The sequence below is a fragment of the Nyctibius grandis genome, chromosome 2 (assembly GCF_013368605.1).
Source record: "Nyctibius grandis isolate bNycGra1 chromosome 2, bNycGra1.pri, whole genome shotgun sequence".
Classification (NCBI taxonomy): domain Eukaryota; kingdom Metazoa; phylum Chordata; class Aves; order Nyctibiiformes; family Nyctibiidae; genus Nyctibius; species Nyctibius grandis.
In genome coordinates this window covers 37,387,819-37,411,911 of record NC_090659.1, presented here as the reverse complement: position 1 = coordinate 37,411,911, position 24,093 = coordinate 37,387,819, and the positions used below count along the sequence as shown (strand labels likewise).

At 48.0% G+C, this 24,093-nt stretch overlaps 1 protein-coding gene across 2 annotated transcripts; it reads right to left on the bottom strand.

Annotated features, from left to right (window-relative positions):
- Positions 1–7,353: 7,353 nt before the first annotated feature.
- Positions 7,354–22,403, bottom strand: RS1 (retinoschisin 1). Of its 2 annotated transcripts, none has more exons than XM_068395499.1 (6): positions 22,275–22,403; positions 14,058–14,093; positions 13,640–13,745; positions 8,976–9,117; positions 8,637–8,832; positions 7,354–7,506 (listed from the first exon to the last, which is right to left on the bottom strand). In XM_068395499.1, exons 1-6 carry the CDS (start codon positions 22,323–22,325, stop codon positions 7,354–7,356), a joined length of 684 nt encoding a protein of 227 aa, XP_068251600.1. In that variant the 5' UTR covers positions 22,326–22,403. The 2 variants fall into 2 exon arrangements, with proteins under 2 accessions (XP_068251600.1, XP_068251601.1); XM_068395500.1 differs by having other exon boundaries at positions 14,058–14,083; positions 22,274–22,325.
- Between the last annotated feature and the right edge of the window lie 1,690 nt (positions 22,404–24,093).

Below are 24,093 nucleotides of genomic sequence, written 5' to 3'. Positions count from 1 at the left end.
GAATTCAGTGCTGTAGACCTCCCTTAGAAGAATGGGAACACATTATATAGCTCTGAAAGCACTGCTGTGATCTTTTTAGCTAAGGCAAAACCCAGCCGCTTTTGAGGGGAGCCGTGCTCTAGAAGTGTTTGGGGGTTTTATTCATGTTTCAGTGTTTTGTTGTCTTATAATGATTTGGTAGTGAGACATGCTTCAAAAATATCTGCACATAATTAATTCTGTACGTGTTGAACACTGTCAGAGTAGAGCTGGGAGAATGTTTGAATCCCAGTTACGCAAAGAGTATGAAAAGGATAGCCATATATAATATACTGCAGATTGGGGGGTGGCGATGAATGTTTATTTTTTCCATTCCAGCTAGCACACATAGTACATCTATTAATGGGATTATATCATAAACCATGCATCTGGGCTGTTGTTCATGTAAGCAGGCCCACCATTCAAAATAGGATAGGAGTGTCACAGAAGGTGATTGGAAAGGTGATGTGCCCTAATTAACCATTTTTAAATGACCTTCAAATCAGGACACTATTTAAGAACAGGTGCCTTTCCCTACACAGCTCTCTCTAATGGTGTCATGATATTAACCATTCATTAACTGGGTTTGTAGTAAATGAGGAGAAAAGCCATTTACTTCTGGCCTTTGCTAAAAAAGGGAGCAATTCGTGTAAACCCTTTTAATATAACACAGCTTGGCAGTTCTACATGTTGGCTCCTTTAACAAAGGGTCAAACAGCAGTGCATCAGTGCTCAGGCTCATCGGGCAAGTGAAGGCTTGTGCACATTGCTTGGTTCAGACGTTGTACTGAAACTGAAGATTCCTCATTTTGCAATCATGAAGCAAATTTCATGAAAACTAAGCAAAGCAAGTTTTATAGGAGATCCTCTTCGATTGGAAGAGAAAAGCTGTGGTAGGTCATCTGTTCTCTCGGTGGACTCTCTTAACAGCTACTACGTGAGACAGCACAGGTAAATCTGATGGATTAGGTCTGTATTTTACTTGCTCCAAGTTCTGCTTGGATGCTTATTTTGTTACCTTGTGTACAGCCAATTGTTTGGTGCAAAAGTTGGCTTTTTTTGACAAACTAAGTGGAAGAGGCATGAGAAGCGTGAGAGGACCAGCCCCACTATGTTTGGATGCTTTCGTTCCCCTAAATCAGATTGCTTCTCAGGCTCTTTTAGAATGTAACTCAAAATATGCAACCAGGCAAAAGTGACTCTTAAGACATGGCCCAAGGGTCTGAAAATGGAATTTGTGACTTAGGCTAAGAGTGACTCTACACATCTCTTGTCTTCTCTGCAAGTCAATCTACCTCCTATCTCTTGCAGAATGTGACTGAGGTTTGGTTTGTTTGTTCTGACTTTATTATTGACTCCAAATTTTGAAGAGACATAAAAAGATTCTTTCTCTAGGTACTGTTAGCAACCAAGTAATAAAATCTTGATGAGCCTTCATCTGATATACTTCTGAAGCCTCCAAGCCATCTGAGCTCTCCTTCTAGAATCCCAATGCCATCCTTTGCACTGCTTTGCAGTCTTCCCTTGCTCTTCCCCTTGTGGCTCTCAAATATTGCAGTTGCCTTGTTCTTTGTTGTTTCTCTAGTGCAGATTATCAGGGAGTTAGAGGCCTTATCTACTACTCCACCCTGTTTGCTGTTTTATTCAAACAGCTCTCCTTAGACTTGCTCAGGATTTTCTTCGTTTTAATTTTCCATTTCATCTGGGTGAGATACCGTACCTCATTGTGCCCCCACCAAAACACGCTGCCTACCAGGACCAGGCACTTTGTTCCACCAGGTCTCTGTTTTCACAGGGCATTGTTTCTCTGGATCCGTTCTGAGAAATGCAAGGTGGCATCTTAATTGTACAGGCAGAGAAATGCGTTGTGAAGTAACTGCTTTCATAGAGCTTCTCATTAGCAACATTAAAGCATGTTCATAGCACAAGATGGACGCCGCTATTCAAGTTTCCTATAGGATGCAAACCTCTTGGTGTAAACTCTTGACATGTAAATCCAATGGCACAGCTTTTAACTGTTTAGCAACAAGGCAAAACTTTAAGTGTAGGTAACTGTCTCGACTCTCCTTTTCTTCTGAATTTTTTTTTTTTTGCTAGTGCACATCTTAGACTCGTACTACTGAAGGATACGTCTAATCAAAAGGAGTAACATCTATATATATTTGGTTTATATGGAACAATAAGCTAAAATCTTCCATGAAACCGTAATTTTGTTGGAAATTCTATGCAGGCATTTTAAAATCTGGTTAATCTGCTATGGACTTCCAGGACTGCTTAGATCTCCACTGTGAAATGCTGAAGTCTGAATTTATGTCATTGGGGAGAAGGAAGGAAGAACGAGGTTTAGAAAAATGTAATCTTTTTTCATAATCTGCCAGTACAGACTATTCCAAAAATAACAGGCTAGGGAGGTAGCTTTCAAAACTTCTAAATTTATGGATAAGATTCCCCGATGTTTTTTAACAACTACTAGAAATCTAAAGCGCACAAACTTTAAATCTACCATGCTTTCTGTTGTGGAAGAGATGTGATGTGGTGTTAACCTTTTTAATCCTGGAATACAAATTGATTTTAAAATGTGTTGAATATTTAAGGATGACTTCATGCAAGTTAATAAACCATTTGTAAAGTGTTTGTATACAACCCTTTGTATCATGTTGTTGGTACACCTTACCAAATTTTTTTTGGGCATGTATTCCATTCTTAACTTCTGTACAATTTCTATTGTTGTTGTAAATATTCTAAAAGAGAAAAAAAAAATCCTGTGGTAACCTTAATTATCAGCATGGAAATGGTTAATTTTTACTGAGCACAATGTATTTTTGAATGGGCCTTCCAAAATATGTCTTTAATAAAAATGCAGATTTTGCACTAGAACACTGGCATTGGTCAGCAGCTGATCTTATTCCTGACCCATCTCCTCCAGAGCGCCTCCCCATACGTTGGCATGGCTCAGATGAGCAGAACAGGCCAGAACCGCACTGGGACTCCTCTACTTGACAAGTCGCAGCCAGGTCCTGGCTAACTCCTGATCTGAGAAGCCAGCTTGTATCTGTCCGCAAGCCTGGCATTTCCACAGGAGCACAGACAAAATAGCTCTGAAGCACCTTGTTGCCCACCGTTCCTATAGTCTCATTGCAGACGTGGGGGTTTTCTTCCTGTCAGGGCAAAAATCTGCTGTTCTCTCTTCTGAACAGTGTCAACCCACCAATCCCCTCAGCAGTCAATACCCAGAATTTAAAAAGCCTTGAAAGTTTCCAGCCCTTAAATTGTCTTTGCTGCAGAAGGGGATCCACCATTTGAGTAGCATATTGGGATTTCATCATTGCCACACGTAAGCCGAGACTCTTCTAGGCAAATGTTCAGGTGTCAGTGATACAGTTTTTGATGGGTTCCCCTTTAATGTGTCCTGGTCATAACTACTCGTTGTTGTGCGCAGCTTTAAAAAACTTTTAAATATTTCTCTGTTGGTCCCTCATTCTTCAGGGTAATTCGAAACAAACTGAGGAGCAGGGACCACTTTTCCTTGGCCTCCCTTCTTTCCCTCTGCACTCCAACAGCAGACTTGTTGGAAGCCAGGACTTGCAGCCTTTTCAGATCCTTCCAAAACAGCCGCCTGATGGGTTGTGCCACAGCCACAGGTGCTGTGAGACCAGGCTGCTGCCTGGTGCCCTCACTGAGCTGCACCCGTCACCTCCCAAACAGGGAGACTGCTGGCCTGAGCTAGTGGCTTCAACTTCCACCAGGACAAGCGGTCCAGCATTTCAACAGTCCCAGACAGAAATGTGTTTGAAATGCCTGTTTCCTTGAGGTGCCTACCTCTCTGGGGACTTAAGTTTACTCTTACAACTTCACTTTGCTCTTACTCTTTCAAGGATCTCATTGTAGTGACCCCAGACACGCAGTGTCGTTTTCTGTACTCCCTGCAGGGCTCCAGAAAATGAAGTGGCCACCTCCTTGAAGAAGTCAAGCACCTCACCGTGGTAGCCCCAGTGCAGTCAGCATTGCTCCCCCATGGGATGGGGAGCAGAGTGGGTGTGGGTATTTTTCTCTCAGGCAGCTGTAAAGGGATAATTCCTGCATGAACCCATTAAGAGAAAGGGGCTAGTGTAAGAGAAAAGGACTATTGACTTAAAAAGGGTGTGGCTGGTCTGGAGGCCTGAGGCAATCTCCTATCACATAGTTTAAGCTGGCCAAGCTTGACTTCTCAGCACAGTTCCCTCACTTCTCTCTGTAAGCATCCCAGACTAAAAATTCAGGTCACGAAGCTGAAGGCAACTCTTGGTCCTGCCTCCTATTTCAAGCCTGTTGCATTTTACGTGGTTGCAAAGCCATGCACTGGTCTCCCTGCATCTGCAGGTAAAGACCCGTGGGATTTTCACTCCTAGAAGAAAAATGTATTTTCAGCACTGCTTTCCATCATCTCCTGCAGCCTCAGTTGCTGGCTTCATTCTGGTTAATTGTGATTGAAGGCATCTGTGCAGGTAAATTAAAATGATAGTGATATGCTAGGAAAAGTTAGACTTTATGAGGAAAAGCTTTGTATTTTTGTAATTGTATTTTTGCTGGTTCTATCCTGCTTTCATAACGCCCTCGGCTGCACTGTTACTCCAACATGCTGCATTTATGCAGAGGTGGAAGTCAAGTGCAATTCTTAAAGCATTTTAGGACTGCTTAATTAATTAAGCCTCTCAGCACCCGTCTTTTTAGATGAGGCAGAGGTTAAGTGAATTTCCAAAAGTCGATTAGCAAGCAAGCTGCATAGCTAGGATCAGAACAGAAACTCCTGCTTAGTGGGAACCATTTAGACATTGCAGATGAGAGCCAGAAGTAGGTCCCCTCCCCCTGCAAGCTGGAGAGGTGAACCGCAGGCAAAGGACAGGGCAAGGCAAGAAGCAAATGAACTGTGAAATTCAGTGTATGCCAGTTAGTTCCACCTGATTTATCGCTGTGCATTTCAATCTGGAAAAAGGGTCTAGTGATTTCTTTGAAGCTGGGAGGCTGGAAGAGTGATAGCACAAGTCCCTTCTACCTAGACAGTCTTTTCTTCCTCCAAGGCTTTATTATACCCCACACGTAGTATCAGTCATGTGAAGATACATAATTTAGTGTGGTGCCTTGGTGTATGATGGCATGTGGTCCATCCTTTCAGACTGTGGATTAAGCTTGCGAGCTCTTTCAGATTACAGAGGAACTCTTGGCCCTCACTGCAGGGTGCATTTCCAAAACCAGACAACTTGCAAAACCCTGGACTGTGCATGGGAGCTCTTCAGAGGCCAGTCACAGCCAAGGCTTTGGGTGGTTTCAGTCAAGCTTAACTGCTTTGGAGTGCTATAGATATTCATCAGCTGGTGCCCAGTCTGTCCTTTCACCCCTCCAACTCCATCCCACAGTTCCTCAATCATGCAACAAAACAACAGCACCAATCCTCCTCCCCGCTAGTCACCATCCACCAGGACACGGAGCAGAGCTGCCCAGCCTGCTTTTAGGGAAGGGAGAGCAGTGTGTTAACGTGATGGCAACTGCGTCCAGGGACTGGAAATGCTTCAGCTTTCCGTGTTGGTGTTACTAACACAAGAGCTCTGACTGCTGGCGGAGCCCTTGTCTCCCTGTTGTTGTACATGCAGTGCCTCCAGGAGGCTGTTACCCCATGCTGGTCCCACAGGTGGACTACACAGAGGACTTGCCTCAGCCTCAGCAGACCTTCTCAGTAGAGCTTGCCTGGACTGATAATTAGCATTAGAGAACCATGCAGATTCACTGATTTCTTATCAAGAAAACATGTCCCTAGACCCATTTGTGGATAGGCAAAACTCATTTGGGTTGTGAGGTTAAGCAAGGGAGCGATGATGACATAATAACAATCATCTCAGCAGGTGGGGCTTGGTCTTTTCTCCATCTCTGTAGACTTCATACTGTTAGTATAGTGGAGCAGAAGCTTTCAGACTTGCCAGACAGCATATTTTCCTGACAGTTATTATTTGTCTCTATATACAGGAAAAAACAAGGCAGAAACATCTGCCCTCAGGAATGAATAAAATGTGATGAATTGCACAGACATCCAAAGGCTTTTGTCATGGTTTTGGTCACATCTCAGTTGGTTTTAGCCACATCTCATCTCCTGCCCTGCACACCAGGCGTTCGCCTCTCTGCCTGTAAGAGTAAGAAGAGGGCATGAGAGGCAGATGGCCTCCTTTGGTGCCATTGTCTCTGTGCCTCTCCTCCCTCCGCTGAGACAGTTCATGTGCTGATGCTGCGACTCTTTGGGATGGACGCACAGATTGTTAAAAAATAGGGAAAAGGCCTCCAGTGTCTGCCAGGTTTCTGCTGCAGATGCGTGGGAAGCCAAACAGTGGCTGCCACCCCACAGCCCCCCACAAACCTCCCACATGGGAGCTGTGGGGTCCATGGTTCCAGCCTGGGGCATGCTGGTTTCCAGCTCCAGGGCAGGGACACGAGCTGTAACACCTGGGCGGTCTCCCTGGGGAGATGGGTGCACCATCAGAGCTGCCATGCACCCCAAATTCCTCAGGCACTCAGCACCCGCCAGGGAACGGGCCATGGAGATGGAAGCAGTAAATGAGAGCGAGTCCCTGTTCCTGTGCCCAAACGCCCACAGGGAGTGATGTGCCCTGGGCTGCCAGGGATGACTCAGTGCAAAACCAGAGAGGACATGGAGGGGGTTCGACCACCCAGTGCACAAGGGACTGATGCCTGTCCCAAAAATGGCCACAGCAGCTCAGGTTGAGGGGACCTGATGCAAGGGGACATGAGGTGATTTGAGAGTGTGAGATACAGGTGGGGCCTGTCATACTGGGGACTGGCCAGACCTGGCCCCAACCCTGTCTCAGGGATGGCAGAGACCAGCAGGAGGAGCATGAAGAAAAGCAGGGTGAGATGTCTGCCCCGGCACAGGAGGCCTCCCTGGCCCCAGTGGGGGAGTGGGGCATGACCAGGCTTGGGGACAAATAATCAAGCACTGACCTGTGCTCCCCAAGAGAACCCAAGCCCTGCCTTTGGACCCCATCTGCATTTACTTTGGCCTCCACGGCATGCCGTGATGATGATTTCCCCAACCTAACACCCAGGGCCAGAAGCACCACATCTCACGGGACTGAGCCTGCCTTCCCTGATGTGTGACCCATAAACACCCATCAGCTTTACAGCAGGGTTTAGCTTTATCACCAGGCATGGTGTGAAGTAACATTTTATTGGAGACAGCCCATCCCTTCACAGGCTGGGCATTTACACCGCAGGGCTGCGGCCGCAGCAGACGTTGGTGGCGAGGCTGCACAGGCGGACACCCACCTACACATCTACCCTGGGAGACGGCGCTCAGCCACACTTGCCCAGGCACTCAAGGAGCTCCATGCGGATGGCGATGCGCACGTGCCAGCCCAGCGGGATGAGGCGGATGTAGCGGGCCACGATGGGCGGCCGCAGCAGGTTCTGCACCGAGGAAGAGCGGTCCGAGTTGCCATAGAAAACCTGGGGAGAGAGGTGGGGCAGGCAGTTAGGGGGCTGGAAATCCTGCCCCATGATTTTGGGGTGCCTGTGCAGAGCAGAGAAGGAGGAGGCTCCCTCTCCTCCACCCCCAAAATAAAAGACTTTAAAAACAGCAGAACGCAGACAATTTTCGTCACGCTGACTGGGGTTTCTGAGTAAGTCACTTTCCCTTCATCGTTCCTGCACTTTTTCTGGTTAGGCCTCGCCCCATTCTCTCTCATTTGCCTTCCCACAGCAAGGCACCACATGTTCGGAGTGAGCATGCTTGACCTTGGCTGTTTGCAGTTCATGAGCCAGGCTCCCAGACATACCGATACAGACAAAAAATGTATGTGGGGGCCCTTTCCCCACTGCTTGGCCAAGCTGCCACATCTCCTGCTGCCATGACCTCTTTTGGGGGGGAAGCTCAGCATTTCCCCAGGGCTGCAGGAACTGGTACTTCAGCAAAGCCACCAGAGCCTGCCATGCTGTAACGGGGCCATCCCCACAGATGGACACTGAGGACGCCTGAGAGGCGACAGCTGTGGCATTCCCCCAGCCCAGACAGGCTGCACAGGGACCACAGGCACCACTGTAAGGTCTCCCCAGTACAAGTTTTTGCTTCAAACCAACCCCTAAAAAGTGCAGCGTGAGAACAGTTTGGTGGGTTGTGACTGAACTAGTTGCAGATTTTGTCTCAGGGATCTTTCTGCATCATCACTGTGCCCTAGCTCTGAACTTATGGCAAAAGAAGGAGCCCCCATTTTGCAGTGCCCAGGCATGGCTGGGGTTGTGCTGCTGCAGCCGAGAAAGAGGTTTTATCATGGAGGTGCTGCCTCTCCTGAGATGCCAGCCAATGCCTCCAACCTTAATCTGGACTCCACTATCATCATTAGAACACATAAAAAATGTATTTTGTCCTTCTGCAGCTGGTCAGCATGGCACTCTCTCTCACCAGAGGGGGGATGCCCCCCTCTGTGCTGCCCCCGGACGTGGGGTGAGCACTGGGCCCCGTCCACCCCGCTGGTCCCACAGGACCCTCTCTTGGGGCATCTCCCCAGTGAGACCTGATGCGTTAATGTCACCAACCACACCACCCCTCCACCAGTGGCCAAAGCGTGACTTCCACTGACCCGGTTGTTCCCGGTCTGGTCCTTGTAGTAAACCCAGTTGAGGTTTTCGTCAGTGCGGTACTGCACACTGTACTTGGTCATCCACTCGTCGGCATCGCAGCGCCCTTGTGTGAGGATCCCCGAGATCACCTTCACCTCCTTCAGGTCGATCTGCAGCCACTGCCCATTGTCCTGGTACTTGGAGAGCCATGCACACCTGAGGGGACACCACCAGCCCCACTACATCCTCCACCACTGCCTTCCCAGGCAGCCCCTCCTGCCCCCATGCTGCCAGGGGAGCCCCAGCCCCCCACACCTACCTGCCCATGGGACCCCTCAGGGAGGTATTTTCAGACTCACCCAAAGCCTTGACCATTGAGGCGGGCCTTGTTGGGTGTCCAGGAGGAGTACCAGCCCGTGTACTGCTCAGGGTTGGAGCAGCTTATCTGGTCGGGGGTGACAGCGCCGGACTCGAAGCCCAGGGGCTTGTGGTAGGGGCACTCTGCAGAAGAAGGGGAAAAACGTGCTACCGTAAGGCCACGAGCAGCTAGTCGTTTCCTGGTTGCATTTGCATGCTTGTTGTCAACACCCTCTGTGGTTTTGCTGCTCCCTGTCCTCCCTGGCCAGGATGCTGGGGATGCTCTTAAACCCGGACCGTAAACCCTGCAGTATTTGCTGCCCAGGGGCCATACGTGTCTTCATTTCTAACTCCTCTTGTGTGAATTTCTGACTCTCCTCTCTCTCTCAAACTTCCTAAACCTATGCTGCCTGCAGCACTTTGGGGTAAGGTTTTATTTGGATATCACAGTCCAAATCTCCTTCTTGCAAGCACATGGAAGCAGTCCAGACTGGATCCATTGACCTGGATCCAGCCTCCAGGCTGTCAGCCTCTGCCTGGTCCTTGAGAAATGCCTGCCACAGCTTTTCTTGCTGGGCTTTATCTTCTTCTCCTTCTTCACTCACTGTCTGATTTATGTCTATGCCTGCATGGCACAATTGCTGAACCTGCTCTGATCATGCCTCCACAAGCACCATCTGATCTTCTGCATTTTCTGCTGCGGGGACTATCTTTGTATCTGGAGATGGTCTTGTCTTGTGGAAAACCTGCAGGTGCTTTGGTGCCAGTGAGGTGTAATGCTTGGCCCTGCTGAAGGCTCAGGGATCTCCACATGAGTTTTTGCCTTCAGATCTTCAGGCTACCAAACCTGACCCCACAGCCGTCTTCTGCAATAGCGAGAAGTTCAGCAAGAGTCCCGCTGGCTGCAAAACCTCTAGGGACAGAAATACTCATCCATCATTAAATCTTTCTGTGGTGGGTCTCCACACAGTGCTCTGGAAGGTAAGCCTTTGGTGATGCTGCCATGCAGACCACCTGCATGATACCTTGACCTAGTTGTTTTTTTTTCATTATGATCATTTTTTATGCAAGCAGGTTATCACTACGTATCTAGATAGACATAAAGAAGGTGCTCACAAGTGTCAGATGGGAATTGCCTGGGCAAACATCTATACCATGGGCAGCATTTTTCTAATTTTGCAGGCTGTGGAGCACATGTGGTCCCCCAAGGGTGACTCTGTCACATTTTCCAGTTTAGCATAGTTCATTTCATGGGTTTCAGCAATACAGGAGCAAGCAAAGCTCTGTGCAGCTTCACGTGTGGGTAGGACATTTCCTTGCCTGAGCCTGACCGACCAGCGTGATGCCTTGTATTAATATGACTGACACATGGGGAGTATCAGCAAGCACCCAGGGCCCAGCGGGACCATGGCCTCCCTGGTGCAATGCCCCAGCACTGCGGTGGCGTGGTCGATGTCTCATCAGCAAGCTCCACTAAGTCGATATCATATGCATCAATATCTCATTAACATATCTTGCTCAGTTGGTACCTCATTAACCTGTTTTTTCCCATGAAAACACATAGCCACTGCTCTACCTTCCTCCAGGCATGGAAACGTCACACTTTTCCACCACATGAAAAACCCTTGCTCCCCCTGTGCAAGATGGCGGCCGGGCTGGGGTGGCCCCATGTGTTTGCTACTCGGCAGGCTTATCTCGAACACCATGTAACTTTACTTTTAGCAACACTAATCCTCAGATCACACAGCCATAATGCAATTAGCAGGTCACCTTCTGGCGCGTCCGGCTGCGCCATGTGCAGGGGCCCATGAAACAGATGCCTGGTGCCCGCCCGGCCAACCCAGCTAAGATGTTACCACTGACCTGGAGAAAACTCGTGCAGAGATTGCGAGGCCATCTGCTCCCCTCTGTCTGTGCCAGAGACAGCTCTGCAACACCTCAGCATGGCTGCTCGGCAAACCGTCCCCAGGCAGCGGGGACACTGGGCCACACCACTGTGGCTGGGCTGGAGTGGGCAAGGAGAATGCAAAGCCCCCCTGCCTGGGGAGAGGGGCAGCTGGGAGATCTAGTGACAATATTTGTTACTCAGGAGAACAGCCTTCATTAGTCAGGGAAGATGTGTTCATTACTCATCTATATAATGCTAATGCGTGAGAGCACCCCTCACACCTAGCCTGGCCAGGAAACCTCTAGCTGCTCCTCTCACACATGTGTCCCTTAGCCATGTCTGGATCAAACAAACCTGCCGTGTCTCCTTTCTTTCCCTTCCCTTTGAAGGGGCAACAGTTTCAAGCCGAAAGAGGGTAGGTTTAGATTGGACATAAGGAAGAAATTTTTTACAATGAGGATGGTGAGCCACTGGGGCAGGTTACTCAGAGAAGTTGTGGATGTCCCATCATTGGAAGTGTTCAAGGCCAGGTTGGACAGGGCTTTGAGCAACCTGGTCTAATGAAAGATGTTCTTGCCCATGGCAGGGGAGTTGGACTAGATGATCTTCAAAGGTCCCTTCCAACCCAAACCATCCTATGATTCTGTGATCCCTTGGTGCAAGCGACAGCAGGGTGGTACCAGGCTGTTGCAAGGCTTTGGATGGAGAATTGTACACTGTTAAGGTTAGACAGCTAGAAAACATGCAGTAGGACCAGGCTAGCATGCCAGGCGTAGGTGCTGGTACAGAACCACCGTGAGGTGAAGGACTTCCCAAGGGGCTGATCGGAGTTCTCTGCTGGGCTGGCTGCGATTGAGCACTCCCATGAGGCTCTGTGGTGCATGTGAGGGTGCTGATGCTGCTCCTTGCACATGATGCCAGGGCTGCAGGAAGCAGGGGGATCCTACATGGCAACCTGGATTGTGCAGTAATCTCCATTTGTCCAAAATCTGCTTTACTGCAGCTCCATGCAAAGGGGTAATTACAGGTGAAGGATGTGCAGGGGTCACCTTCTGAATGGAGAGAGACTCAGACAAGGATGCAAGGACTGCAGGGACCTGCACATCACAGGTGGGCTTCGTGATGATGCTGTGACAAAAAGAGTTGTGGTGGCCAGCCCTTTGAAAGGAAGCAATGACCTTGGGCAGGGCCATGCCAGCTCAGACTCATGTTTAGGGTACTGCATATGGGTGTCTTTCATAAGAGACTGGAGGAAACCCTCCCAACAAGAGATATAAAGTGTTATATCCAGAGCTCCTATAAGCAATTCTTCTTCATCACAGGGGCTGTCTCCAGCAAACACCTTCATCCTCTTCATAACTGCCCCAGCAGGCAGCCCTGTTGAGATACCAGCTGCAGAAACTGGAAGGACAGAGCCTGAGAAGCCATGATCCTTTACTGGGGATGTTTGGGGCTGCTATGCCCTGGGGGTGAGACACCACCCATGTACGGCAGGTGAATCCTCTCCTTGTAGTTTCTCTGGGCAGGGAAGAAGCCTGTGGGCAATGCTTAAGCTGGGTGAGCCCCAGGTGGACGTGGCCTCCACAGGAGCAGGGCACATGGAGGGAGAGCTCAGGGGAAGCAGATGGCCTGCCAATGATGACTGGAAACTTGTCAGCTGCTTCATGCCACCGGAGGGAAAACTTCAGGTGCAACACAAGCATGGGATAGAAACGCCTGGGGATTTTCCCCCCTCATTTCTGTTTGCATATGCCTGCAAGCTCTGCCAACGGTGTCATATCTTCTTGTCAATGCACATTTTTATTTGCTTTCTAGCCCATCCTGGCTCCCACTCAGAGCCCTTCCAGGGTAACTCATTTAACCTCCTCTTCCTTCAGAGAAGCTATGCCAAACGCTGAGCACTGGGGTGACTGTTTCCCCCAGGTATCTCCCCTGGGGAACCCAGGGGCAGCAAAACACACCTCAAGATGTTGCACAGCCTCTTGCAGGAGCTAGGAAGAGGTAGTTGCTAGTGGGCACAAGGCAGGTACCACTTTCAGCACCCAGCCCCAGAGGAGATGAACACCTCTGAACATCTGTGTGATGGAGGCCTGAACAAGAGTGCAGTTTCTGTGGGACGCATGAGCTAAACCTGAGGATCAGCTGAGCACCGATAAAGCCTTGCTGGGGTAACAGGTCAGGGAAAATGTGGCAGTTGCAGAGAATAACGGGGAAAGAGCTTGATCAGAAACCCATAAAACATGATCTGCGAGGAACAGCTGAATGAGCTGGGCAGGGACAGCCCAAAGAAAATTCAAAGGAAACACATTTGTGATCTTTTACTGTTTAAAAATATGCTGCAAAGAAAGAATAAACTGTTTTCCTTGACGCCTGGGGAGAGAAGATGCCACAGGCTAAACTGCAGCAAGGGAGAATCAGCCTAGCTGGTACAAAAGGTTTCCTACAGCAAATCCTGCACAGGGCCGTAGCTGCCTCAGGCAGCTTCTGGGAGTATCAGTGCCAGGGGCTGTAGGGACAGGGCAGGCAAGTGCCTGCCAGCACAGGCCAGCCTGGGCCACGCTGAGTGACCTGCCAAGGCTCAGGCATGGCCCCCACTGCTGCTGCTCCTCTGCCCGACAGCACAGGGCCACCCTGCACCTCCCACCACTGCAGCTCCCCAGCCCCACTGGTTTGGAACAAGTACCATCGTAACGTGCCACCTCTGCAATGCAGGGTGCAACGGGGGAAGCTGCTGAAGATCACCAGACAAACATGGCCAACAGCATACTGGCCCATTACCTGGCATGCACTCTAAGCTGTTAGTCCGGCTGGACCACACCATGTTAGGACCTCCTTGGCAATCACATTTGCAAGCCTTGCTGTGCCACAGCTCCAGTCTCTCATCCTAAAGGGAAGGTAAAAAAACAATAATAAATCAATATAGTCATCAACAATAGTGACACAAGGCTAAATCTGAGTCCTGAAACTTAGACAGACATTTGTGCCCACCCAGGCTGCTGCACCTTCTCTGAGCCCCTTTCTTCATGCCAGCCTGGCACAAAATGTGGGACAACTCTGCCTTGGGTTCAGAGGTCAGAGCACATGCCTGGGCTTGGAGGCCCGGGTGCCATCCCTCCTTCCGCCCCAAGGCACCGGAGCCAGGCAGTGCCAGGCCCCTGGCATTTACCCAGCAGCCAAACCAGCCAGAGAGACTTACCTCTCCTGGGGAGAGGGCCAGCACAGCTGGAGCAGCAGGCATGGAGGGAAGAAAAGACAGAGAGATCAGAAACAAAGATGCTGCAAGCAAACATCAGGAAATGCAATGAACATTTACTCCTGGGCTGGGGACAAATAAATTGAGGAAAGACTGACGATTCTACCACGTTTCCCCAAGCTGATTGTCAGGGGAAAGCAAGAGGACGTGGGCAGGAACAGGTCACTGTGTGTGCCCATGCTGATGCTACTCCCCCACTGCATTTTTCTTTTCCATGCCTTGGGCATCTCCTCTTTCTGATCAGATATACATGAAACATCCTGAGAAGAAACCCATGCCAGCCCCCTCGGCCTCCGCTTTACAGCTAATTTCTCCCCTATTCCTTCTTGCTGTCTTCCTGCCCCAGTTTCCCTTTCCCATTTTGCCCTTAAAACATGTGAGCCGATGAACCCCAAGGGTGAAATCCCAGCCTGGCACCGCCGCAAATCCCTGGTGCCTTCGGAGGAGATGGGACACTCCGTGAGATGCCTGGCCTGAGATCACTCTGGACGAGACGGAGGAAAACAAAATGTAAATAGGTCTTCCCAATCCATCTTACATATGAGGCTCCTTTTTTTTTTCTTTCTTAGAGAAAATCAGTTGTTGTGGACGTAGAGGAAGAGCCGCTATTTTTGTAACATCTGACCTGTTTTATCTCCCGCCTGTCACTGAGTAATGGCTTTTTTATAAGCCCTTTCCTTGCTGAAAGGGCTCTCCTGCTTCCCAGTGGAGTCCAAAGAAGACTATGTTAATAGCATTTGGACTGGCAGAAATGTGCCCAGACAACTATGAAAATAAAATAATTTTAAAAAAATAGTCTCATGTCTGCTGAAAACTCATCAACACAAGTCAAATGTCAAACGCCATCTTTTCAATACTGATAGTGAATCTGCAAGCCACTAAGGATCAAGCTATCGAGCAGGTAAAAACTTGTGTACAGGAGCCATGAGAAACCCATCATTTCCAAAACCAGAGATTTTGTGAATAGAAAAAGAAGCTCTTTTCACCAATGAATTAGACTCTGAATTATTCACTGAAATCTAGTTATGACTTATTCATTCATACACTGTCATTTTGCTGAGCCTAGGAACCTCCAACTAATGCTGGGAATTTACATCTCACATTTCTATAGCAAGTTTCATCTCAAAAGACTCACAAACACTGTGCAATTATAATCAGCTGAAATATAAACTATACACAAAGCTCTGTTTATTACTGAAATGCAACTGCTCCTTGGGTGTGACACTGAGCCTGAATGTATCAAGAGTCTGAAAGAAAAACCCCAACAAAGAACAAAATGATAAGGAAATAATTAAAAAAAATCCTTTAACACAGAGATGGTCTCCTTTGCTTCAGTGTCCCAGGGCAGCATTTCTGGCATTGGGAACTTACTGCATTCACCCAAGGCATCAGCCCTGGAAGAAGAAGTAAACGCTGGTCTACACAAAAAGATGTGGCTTTCAGTCAGGCCCAAGAAGGAGGCAGGGGGGCACCCAGACCCTGTTGAGCTCAGCACTCCACCTTACCCAGCCAAGCCCCGGGCCTCCATTGTGCAACAAGAAAACCAAAGCGGAGGTGCAAGCCCAAGGCCAGGCAGCGCATTGCCACCTCCATGCTGTGGCACACGGGGCAAAGCAGGTCGACTTCAACCAGCATGAGGGCAGTTTAAGTTAACGCTGCCTGTCGTCATATCAATACAACACAAATCAGGACTTCATCACCTATCAAAACTGTACCATCTTTGCCAATAAAAGCAATGCAGTGCCTCTCCTGCCTGCTTGATGGCTCTGTTTGATGCCGATGATGGAGCAGCACTGGCACCGAGGGCATGGGAGCCAGGCCGGCAGGCACCTCTTCTGCCCCTCCAGACCAGGCTGCGGTGGCCCTTCCCAGCAGGATCGGTGCCCTGCTCCAGGAGCACCAGTTGCAAGGGCTAGCTTCATCACCCTGGGATTTGGGAGCCCGGCTCCCGAGCCAGCACAGCCCACCCCACCATGTGTCCTCACCACCCAGGTCTAAGGTCACGGGGCTGCAGCCTCAGTTCCTCCAGTCTGCAGGCGTTCAAGTTTCATTTAGAGATGCGCGCTCGCTACATGTTTCTTAACCTCTTTATTTTCATCTTTAGAAGACTGATTTTGGTGGAAAAACTTTTTGTGGGTCATTTTGTATTTTCCTCCCAGTGGTTAAATGCACTTTTGCATGACCTGACAAGTAAGTGAAGTCACGCAGAGGTGAAAGCAAAGGCGACCGCACCTCTCTGCCTAAACACTTGACCTGTCTCCCCTGGGACTTCAGGGGCTACAGAGAACCTGGTAAACAAACTAGCAAATGAATATACTTTGTATAGGAATAAAATATTTCTCATTTCCCTTCCAGTGCATGCCGGCAGCCCACTTACACGTGTGTCAGGTATGTTTGCCCAGCATGAGGAAGACTGTATTGTGGTGAAGACTACCCTTGTGCACCGCATATCTGTGGTGGGGAAAGGGGATGGGAATTACCAGGCTGATATAGGGTATTGCTTTGGATCCACAATGAGCCCTTCAGCAGGCCTCCCGAGTCCCTGCCTGGGCATTTGAGAGCCAAGATCAAAATTTGACACCTCATTGACAGATGCAGCTGGAAACCCAATGGCTGTAAGTCAAATAACAGAAAAAAAGGAGTAGTTTTCAGGTGGGTGGGTGTATGGTAGCACCTACTCAACCACCAGGAATAAACCCTCCTTCTCTGGCCGCCCCAGTGTTGCCTGGGTGGCTGTACCTGGCCAGTGATGCCTGCTCCTGAGCTACAAGGGCGGCTTTTAGGGTTTTCAGGCTTGTCAGCCAGGAGACATTACTGCAAATCAAGCAAAGGTGTGAATTTCAAACATAAAAGCCTTTCTTCAATGTGATGTGTTATTGGGTCAGCCCTGCGAAACACAGTGGTGCAAAGGCAGTGCCAGGGCAGGGGTGCTGGCGTGCCAGCCTCTGGCTGTCATCCCTGGTGGGCTGGGGGCCTCCAACCCTTGCTGTGTGGCTTGCTGGTTTAAACGTCTCAAATAGGAGGTCAGCCTTGTCTTCTTGAGCTAAAAGAGGTTAACTGCTAAGGGCTGGCTCCCACGGGCCATCCGACTGCTGGCAGCCACAGCCTGCGTCACAGGGGAGCGGCAAGCTTGCCTTGGGGTAAGCACAGCAGCGGCACCTGCAGATGGGCCAAATGTCCCATCTGGGCAGCGTGGCCTGATAACCCCTGGCGTTGGGAGAGAAAAGGAGAAGAAAAGATGCCCTTGCCTGCAGCCAGCCGGAAAAAGTAGTAATTGATATATTGGTGTGTTTACAGCTGTGACGGGTCCTGTCCTACAAAGGAAATGAAGAGGAAAGCTGGCTGCCAATAGTCTAAAAATGTGATGGGCAGCATGCTTTTATAGTAAGCATGTTTGCCTTCAAGGAAGGTTACAAAGATAATTGGTAATTGTAGGTCAGACAGAACAAATTGCTGCTATTCGTGGGAGAGTCATAAGTCCTGCATGGCTGCCGGGGACTGAAAAAAAAACCCAAAACATTAAAAAGGAAAGAGCCCTATTTACAGGCCCTGCAGTGCCCCAGGACATTCAGCAAACCATCAGTTCAGTGAAATAAATTATTATCTGTGCCTGTTTGTGAGAGGCAGGGAGATACGGCATGCGCCTTTCCTGTCCCTCCATCCCACCCTGCAGCGTGGAGTGTCCAATGCACTGCCGTGCACACATGCTACCCCGTAGCACAGGATTTCGGAACCGGGGCTTGGGCAAGCACCAGGACATGATTTTATGCTGGAGCACCCATCCCGGTGGGGCTGGGCTGGAGCACGGATTCCAGGGCAGCCCTGCTTTGCACCCACTGCTGAGCAGGATGGAGAGAAACCCCAGGGACTGTCCCAGGTTTGGAGGACAAGGAACAGAGCTGGCAGAGGTAGTCCTGGGATGCTGGGATGGGGAGGACATGAGTTTCCCCAGGTGGAGGTGGGATAAAGCAGCAGCCACAACTGGGGCTACCTGGGGAAAGGAAGGGGCAAGCGGTAGCAAAGAGGCTCAGCTGCTGGAATTTTAATGACAAGAACAGGTAACTGCATGTCTCAGGAAGTTTGTGGTCATTAAGAACACGGTTAAACAAGAGAAAGAAAGGAGGAAGGTAAGTATGGGTAGAAGTAACACCGCCAAAGTCTCAATATATTTCATCAAGGTAAACTCTGAGAAATCATATTGAATATCCTGACTGTAGAGCCACGACAGCAAGCCATCTTTTTTTAGTGTGGCTAGAATTAATGACAGATGTACAAGCATGAGAAAGCACATTATAAAATACAACAGAGAAATAAAATATAACACAGAATAAATGTCAGTCACTCGATTTACCAGAATAAGTTCACATAAACCTGGTCGTCACAGGCAAAGTATGTGGGAAATGTTAATAATTTTGTTTTTTTATTGACTTTATGATTTAGGTGGCCTAGAAGCCTCAGCTGGGAAATAGTTAATTTTGCCCCTCATCTCTGCACATAACATCTCAGTTTAACAGACCTCAGAGAGACGAGCAAAATTATTTTCTCTCTGCTTCTCCCAGTGGAGAGCACTCTCTCCACGATGCAGCGCTTTCCCAGCTCAGTGTCTCCTGATGCATAGCTAGTCACCTGCTTCCCTTCTGCACCTGTGGGCCGTGGGGCAGGGGAAAGGAAAACAGCTTAAAAAACAGAAAAATGTGACTGGAGCCCCAGAAAAGCTGTCACAGAAATGAAAGAGGTGACTGGAATGAATGGCACTGGTTTTATCACGTTTTCTGAAAGGCACACCATTGCAAGTCCCCATTTCCCTTGAGCGCCACATTAGAGAGAATCAGGAAGCAGAGTTAGGTAAGGAAGTATGTAAGCAACACAGAGGGTTGAGACACTGAAAAAAGCATTGTGGTACCTCTGTGCCCATTGGGTGCTAGTTTGTGCGTTGCTGTAGTATTAACCTAGGTTATTTTTATATCCCAGCCCTGGAAATCGTGCCAGGCAAGTGAGGTGGCTCATATCAGGCTGCACCAGCCTCGGCAGCAAGGTGCATCTGGGGAAGCTGCCACAACCCACCATCGCACATGGCATTTTCCCCATCTCTCCTTGCCCCTGTGCCAGGGGTGATGGCCCCAAGGACCCCTGCTGCAACTGCAGCCCATCCCCAGGTCCCCTCGGCAGGCATAGTCCCCTCGCCCGGTTGCTTTGTGGTTGCTTTTGTTGTTTTTCCCCCAGGACTTTTTCCGTGGCTGTGCTAAGCAGGTTTCGTGAGGACTGTGTCCTGCAAACAGTGCCTTTATTTCTAAAAAGTGCTGGCTTTAAATGGTCCTTGGGAGCTATGCTGGCAGGCAGAGACCCTCAGGGCATATGCAGATCTGTGTCCACCAAAAGATTTTGGGAGCCAGGCTGGCCTGGTGAAAGCAGGCTGCTCATCCAGAGGCTCTCAACACCTAAAGCTGCGCTGGGCCAAACACTCAGCCTGTTTCCCCTGTAGATGATATTCTGGCCCTGGCACCCCCCAGGAGGGTACCACCGTCCCAGGGCGCATCAGCCCCTGAGGACTCTCTGCTGATCACTGACAGGCACAGTCAGAGCCAGGGACTAAAGGCAAGAGGACCAGCACCAGCATCAGCCTGTGGAAGGGAGAAGGGCTCATACTTCATGTTAAGCTCCTCTCTTGTGCTGTAACAGGGCTGCTGTTTTCCTCATTCATTTTGTGGGGATTTTTAATGGTTTTATTATTTTAATTTCCATTTCATTTTCTTTATTTGAATAATTTAATTTGGTTTCCATTTTTATTCATTTGCATTGTGCCTCATTCAATATTTACTGTTATTTATCCGAAAGTGGTAAAAAAATTATTTAAACAATGACAAGGTATAAACCTGTTTAATTCATATTAATTTCTCTTTTATGCTTGCTGTCTCCATAATGTTTCTACAAAATTTTTTTATGTTGTGAAAATATTTGGAAAAAACATAAATAATTTGAAAAAATCAACCTTTTCTCCTTTTCTTCTTAAGAGATGTATAATTTTCTTTTTTCCAAAGTGTTCCTTTGAAAATTTTTGGCAATTTCTGATCTTATTGACATGTTTGTTCTTTCCTGCTTAGAGCTATGCAGAACATTGCCTGCACAGTAATTTCATTAGACGTATTGATTATGCCAAAGGGCAGCACTAAAGATATTATTTACTGTGATCCAAAGGCCGGTTTGGGCCTTTGATTTTGTTTTTTTTTTCCAAAGCTGAAAAAAAAAGGAAAGGAAAAAAGAAATCCACTCTTTTAAACTGCAGATGTGCTTATTCCCCAACGTGTAGTGAACATGGATGGAGTGATGAGGCACAGGCACGTCACATTCAATGTGCTAAAAGCATATCCATGTCAGTCTGGGGCTCGGGGTGCTCCCCCTCACCATATGGAGGGGGCCCGGCAGCTGCTGCGACTCTCGTCGCAGGAGCCTGCCTGCTGCACCATATGCTGCTGCTGCTGTGGTGGCGGTGTCCCTGGCAAACACAAACCCAGCCAAGGCGCGGGGGCTGGGGGTGCCCCTCTAAGCCACTTGTTCTGCTGGAGAAAATAAACTAAGGAGCTTATCACAGCATCAGTGCACGTGGCTCGAAGGACTGACCTAGCAGCACCTTCTCTGTGGTGGGAGAGGCAGGAATGAGAGGGGGACTTGGGCAAAGGGTCGCAGCTCGCTCTTTATTCAGAAGAGGACACTTGGACCATGAAGCAGAGAAAACCAGTAAATTAAGAAAACTAGCAAATTAAGAAAATAAATTAAATACTGAAGGAGTGACGCCTGGAAAGTGATCCTGCAAGTAATTTTTCACTGCAGGCTCTCCAAAAATATCCTGATGTGTGGGCGTTTCTTAAAAGCAAGCTGTGTCTGGGATCCAGAGCAAGGTATGAACTCATTCCAAGGACTAACTGCAGTTATGCCACCCATCAGGAAAAAAATGCTGGAGTCTGGGTAAAAACAGCCTTCCAAGAAGCTCAGGCACCAGTAACCTTCCCAAGTGAAACAAAGGAGAGCTAAGAGATAAGGTATGAGGAGAACACACGAATATTTGCTGGAAGATTAAAAGTAAGACCTATTAATTAGACAGAGTGGGGTTCAGCCAAGCATAACAGCATGAAATGAAGTCATGGCTAGTTGAGGAACACTTTCTTATCCATGAAATTTGGTAGACCAAAATATTCAATGGAAACAGAGAAGGATAATAAAAAACTAGACACAGTAAAACACTGAGAATTCAACATCCATGGGGGAAAAGCTGGACTCTTTGAGAAATCTGTCCCACACTCTGACAGATCATACTCTATTCACACGTTAATTTTGGTAGATACTGCCCAGCACTTAGCAAGAGCAACCTCAGCCTTTTTTAAGATAATAGCAGCTTTGCCATTGGCTTTGATAAAGTCAGAAGTTCAAACACAACCCAGAAAATTATCTCCTCATTCCACAGCTGGGTTAATTAAAATGGAAGGAGACCATGACCCTGAATTTTCTGGCTGTTTCTAGCTCGTGCTTACCTGCTATCATTGCTACTTTTCTGAAAAGTAAATTTGAGAAAGCTTCAAAATGGAGAAAGCCTCAAAATTGATAAATACTTTTCCCATTTTCTTCACTTATGATTGCTTTTTGTTCTTAAAGTGCCTTTGGAAGTCTTTTCCAGACCAAAATACCTGAAAGAACCTTTTAAAAAAGGCAGCTCTCCATCAGCAATCTCTTGCTGCTAGAGAAAATGATCAGGTTTTGATTAATCAAGAGTTTTGATTAATGAAGGACCAGTCTTTCATGTTATACTGTACCTCATTTTTCAAATCAGCATTATTATTTTCTCACTGGCTCAGCTGCACTACAATTTTCTTTGCAAATTCATATTTTGACAAATTATATGGCAATTTTTTTACACTGCAATTATTTTGTGAAACAGTTTTACTACTGAATATTCATAGAGCTGTAAGAACACTGCTAACTCTTGTACATAAATTACACATCTCCTCCACAATTTTGCCTTTCCCCGAATTATTATGCTTCCATAAGAACATAGAGAAGACCTTGCTCTGTAACCCACAGCCCCTGGCAGAAGACAGAAGTGTGGATGAAACAAGAAATACAAAGAGGGACATCTGAAAGTGCCTCTCAGGAAACAAAGTGCATACCTTTGTACCAGAAAAGAAGAGACAGCAGGACGCTTCCCATCTTGAACTGCATCTTTTCCTTCCTCTTTCAGGAATAGCTCCTCAGCCTGCTGCTCGGCTTGCTGGGAAGGCATGAGATTAATTTAAGCATTGCCTAAGCACCTTATTCTCCTCCATTGTCATGATTTTATCAAGCACCATCAAAGCCAACCACACAATTATCACTGTCAAGCTCCATCCTAGAGGATGTGTCATGAGTAACAGTTTTTAAAAGATAAAAAGTACTGAGGTACTGGCACTCTTGAGTGTAAATCTGATTGTGTATGCAGACACATGCCCAAATAAACAAGGATATACTAATGTAGAAACCACAGAGACCCCCCCCATAGAAATGCAGATGTCTAATGCCTATAAAATATATGTACTATATATTGTCTATGGTATGTAGTACTTATTCATTATCTTCCACCCCAATTATTTACCTCTACACTATCAATGCCTTTACTAATAATAGCTGTGTGTAGAAATCTGCCCTGGCCTTACTGCTCTTTCAGTCACCTAATTGCAAGGGGCTGAAAACTGCAATTAGTAGATCAAACAGAAATAGCACGTTTCAGTTGTTTACTTGCGGAGACGTAAAATCTCAAACCAAAAAAGTAAACCTCCCTTTGCTAACAGTCCTACCTATAGTATCCTCTCAACCAGTTTACATCAAAGAGAGTTATGCATTTGATTTTAAAATGACTGAAAGATTCAAGACACCAACAGACTGCTAGCGATTTCAGTGGATCTTGCATGCATTCCTCCAATCTCTGTTAATTATGTGCAATTAGCAGTGAATTTTTAATGGAGGTTTTTGAAAGCAATTGCTGCAGAAGCAGCTTTCTTTGTTTCAAAAGATCTCAGATTGTATGCACAGGGAATAGATTAAAGAGCTGCATAGATCACGTGGGCTGCTGTTGAATTAAACTAGACCTGTCTCTAGTCTTCTGGTCTACATCCATTCAAAAACTGCTGCGCAAACAAGGATGCTGACTTTTCGGGAACAGTCCCCTGGGCAGGATTCACCTCACCTGCATTTGTATACCCACAAATTTGGAATGCCCCATACATGGGATGTCAGGTACAGCATCCCTCTGCAGTCGCACGTCCAGCACCAATGCATCCTGGCCTCACCAGGGCGTGCAACATGGATGGGACAAGTCTCCTGCCAAGGGGGCTTGCTGCTTTGTGCAGCCTCGATCAGGCTCGGTGAGCAAGCAGGACGGCTCGTCCCAGGCACCAGGAAGGGGGTCATTTTCCTAAGGGCAGGGAGGTGCTCCTGATTTTTTCTCAGAAACCTCACGCTCATACGCAGCACCCCTCTTGGGGCAGCAAGACCCACCTGAAGGTCCAGCCAGGGGGTGAACAAACGTGAGCCTCCTTGAGGGTACCAGGGCAGCCTCTGGGTATCTGCCGCTGTGTGGCATCTCGCTCCAGGCTCTACATGGTATGTGAGCAAGGCTCTCTCTCCCCCTCTCTTTGCTGTCCAGTCTAAAATGGGCTGCCACAGAGACAGAGATTTCCAGAGCTGCTGAAGACACTCAGATATCTATTCCCTCTCTGCATTGATGAGCACTTGGTATCTAAATCCCATGGGCTTGAAAATCCCAGTTTAAAAATCCCTAAATACTTTCATCTATATATCTCTTGGAAAACCAGACCAGGTCTTCAGCCTCTTGCCTTATGGCCCAGGTCACCGGGAGGCAGAGCTGCCCACCCAGAGAGAAATCACCTACCATATTTTAAAAAGCAAACCCAAATTCCCCCTCCATCACCCCAAGCAGTTTAAAATCAGCTTG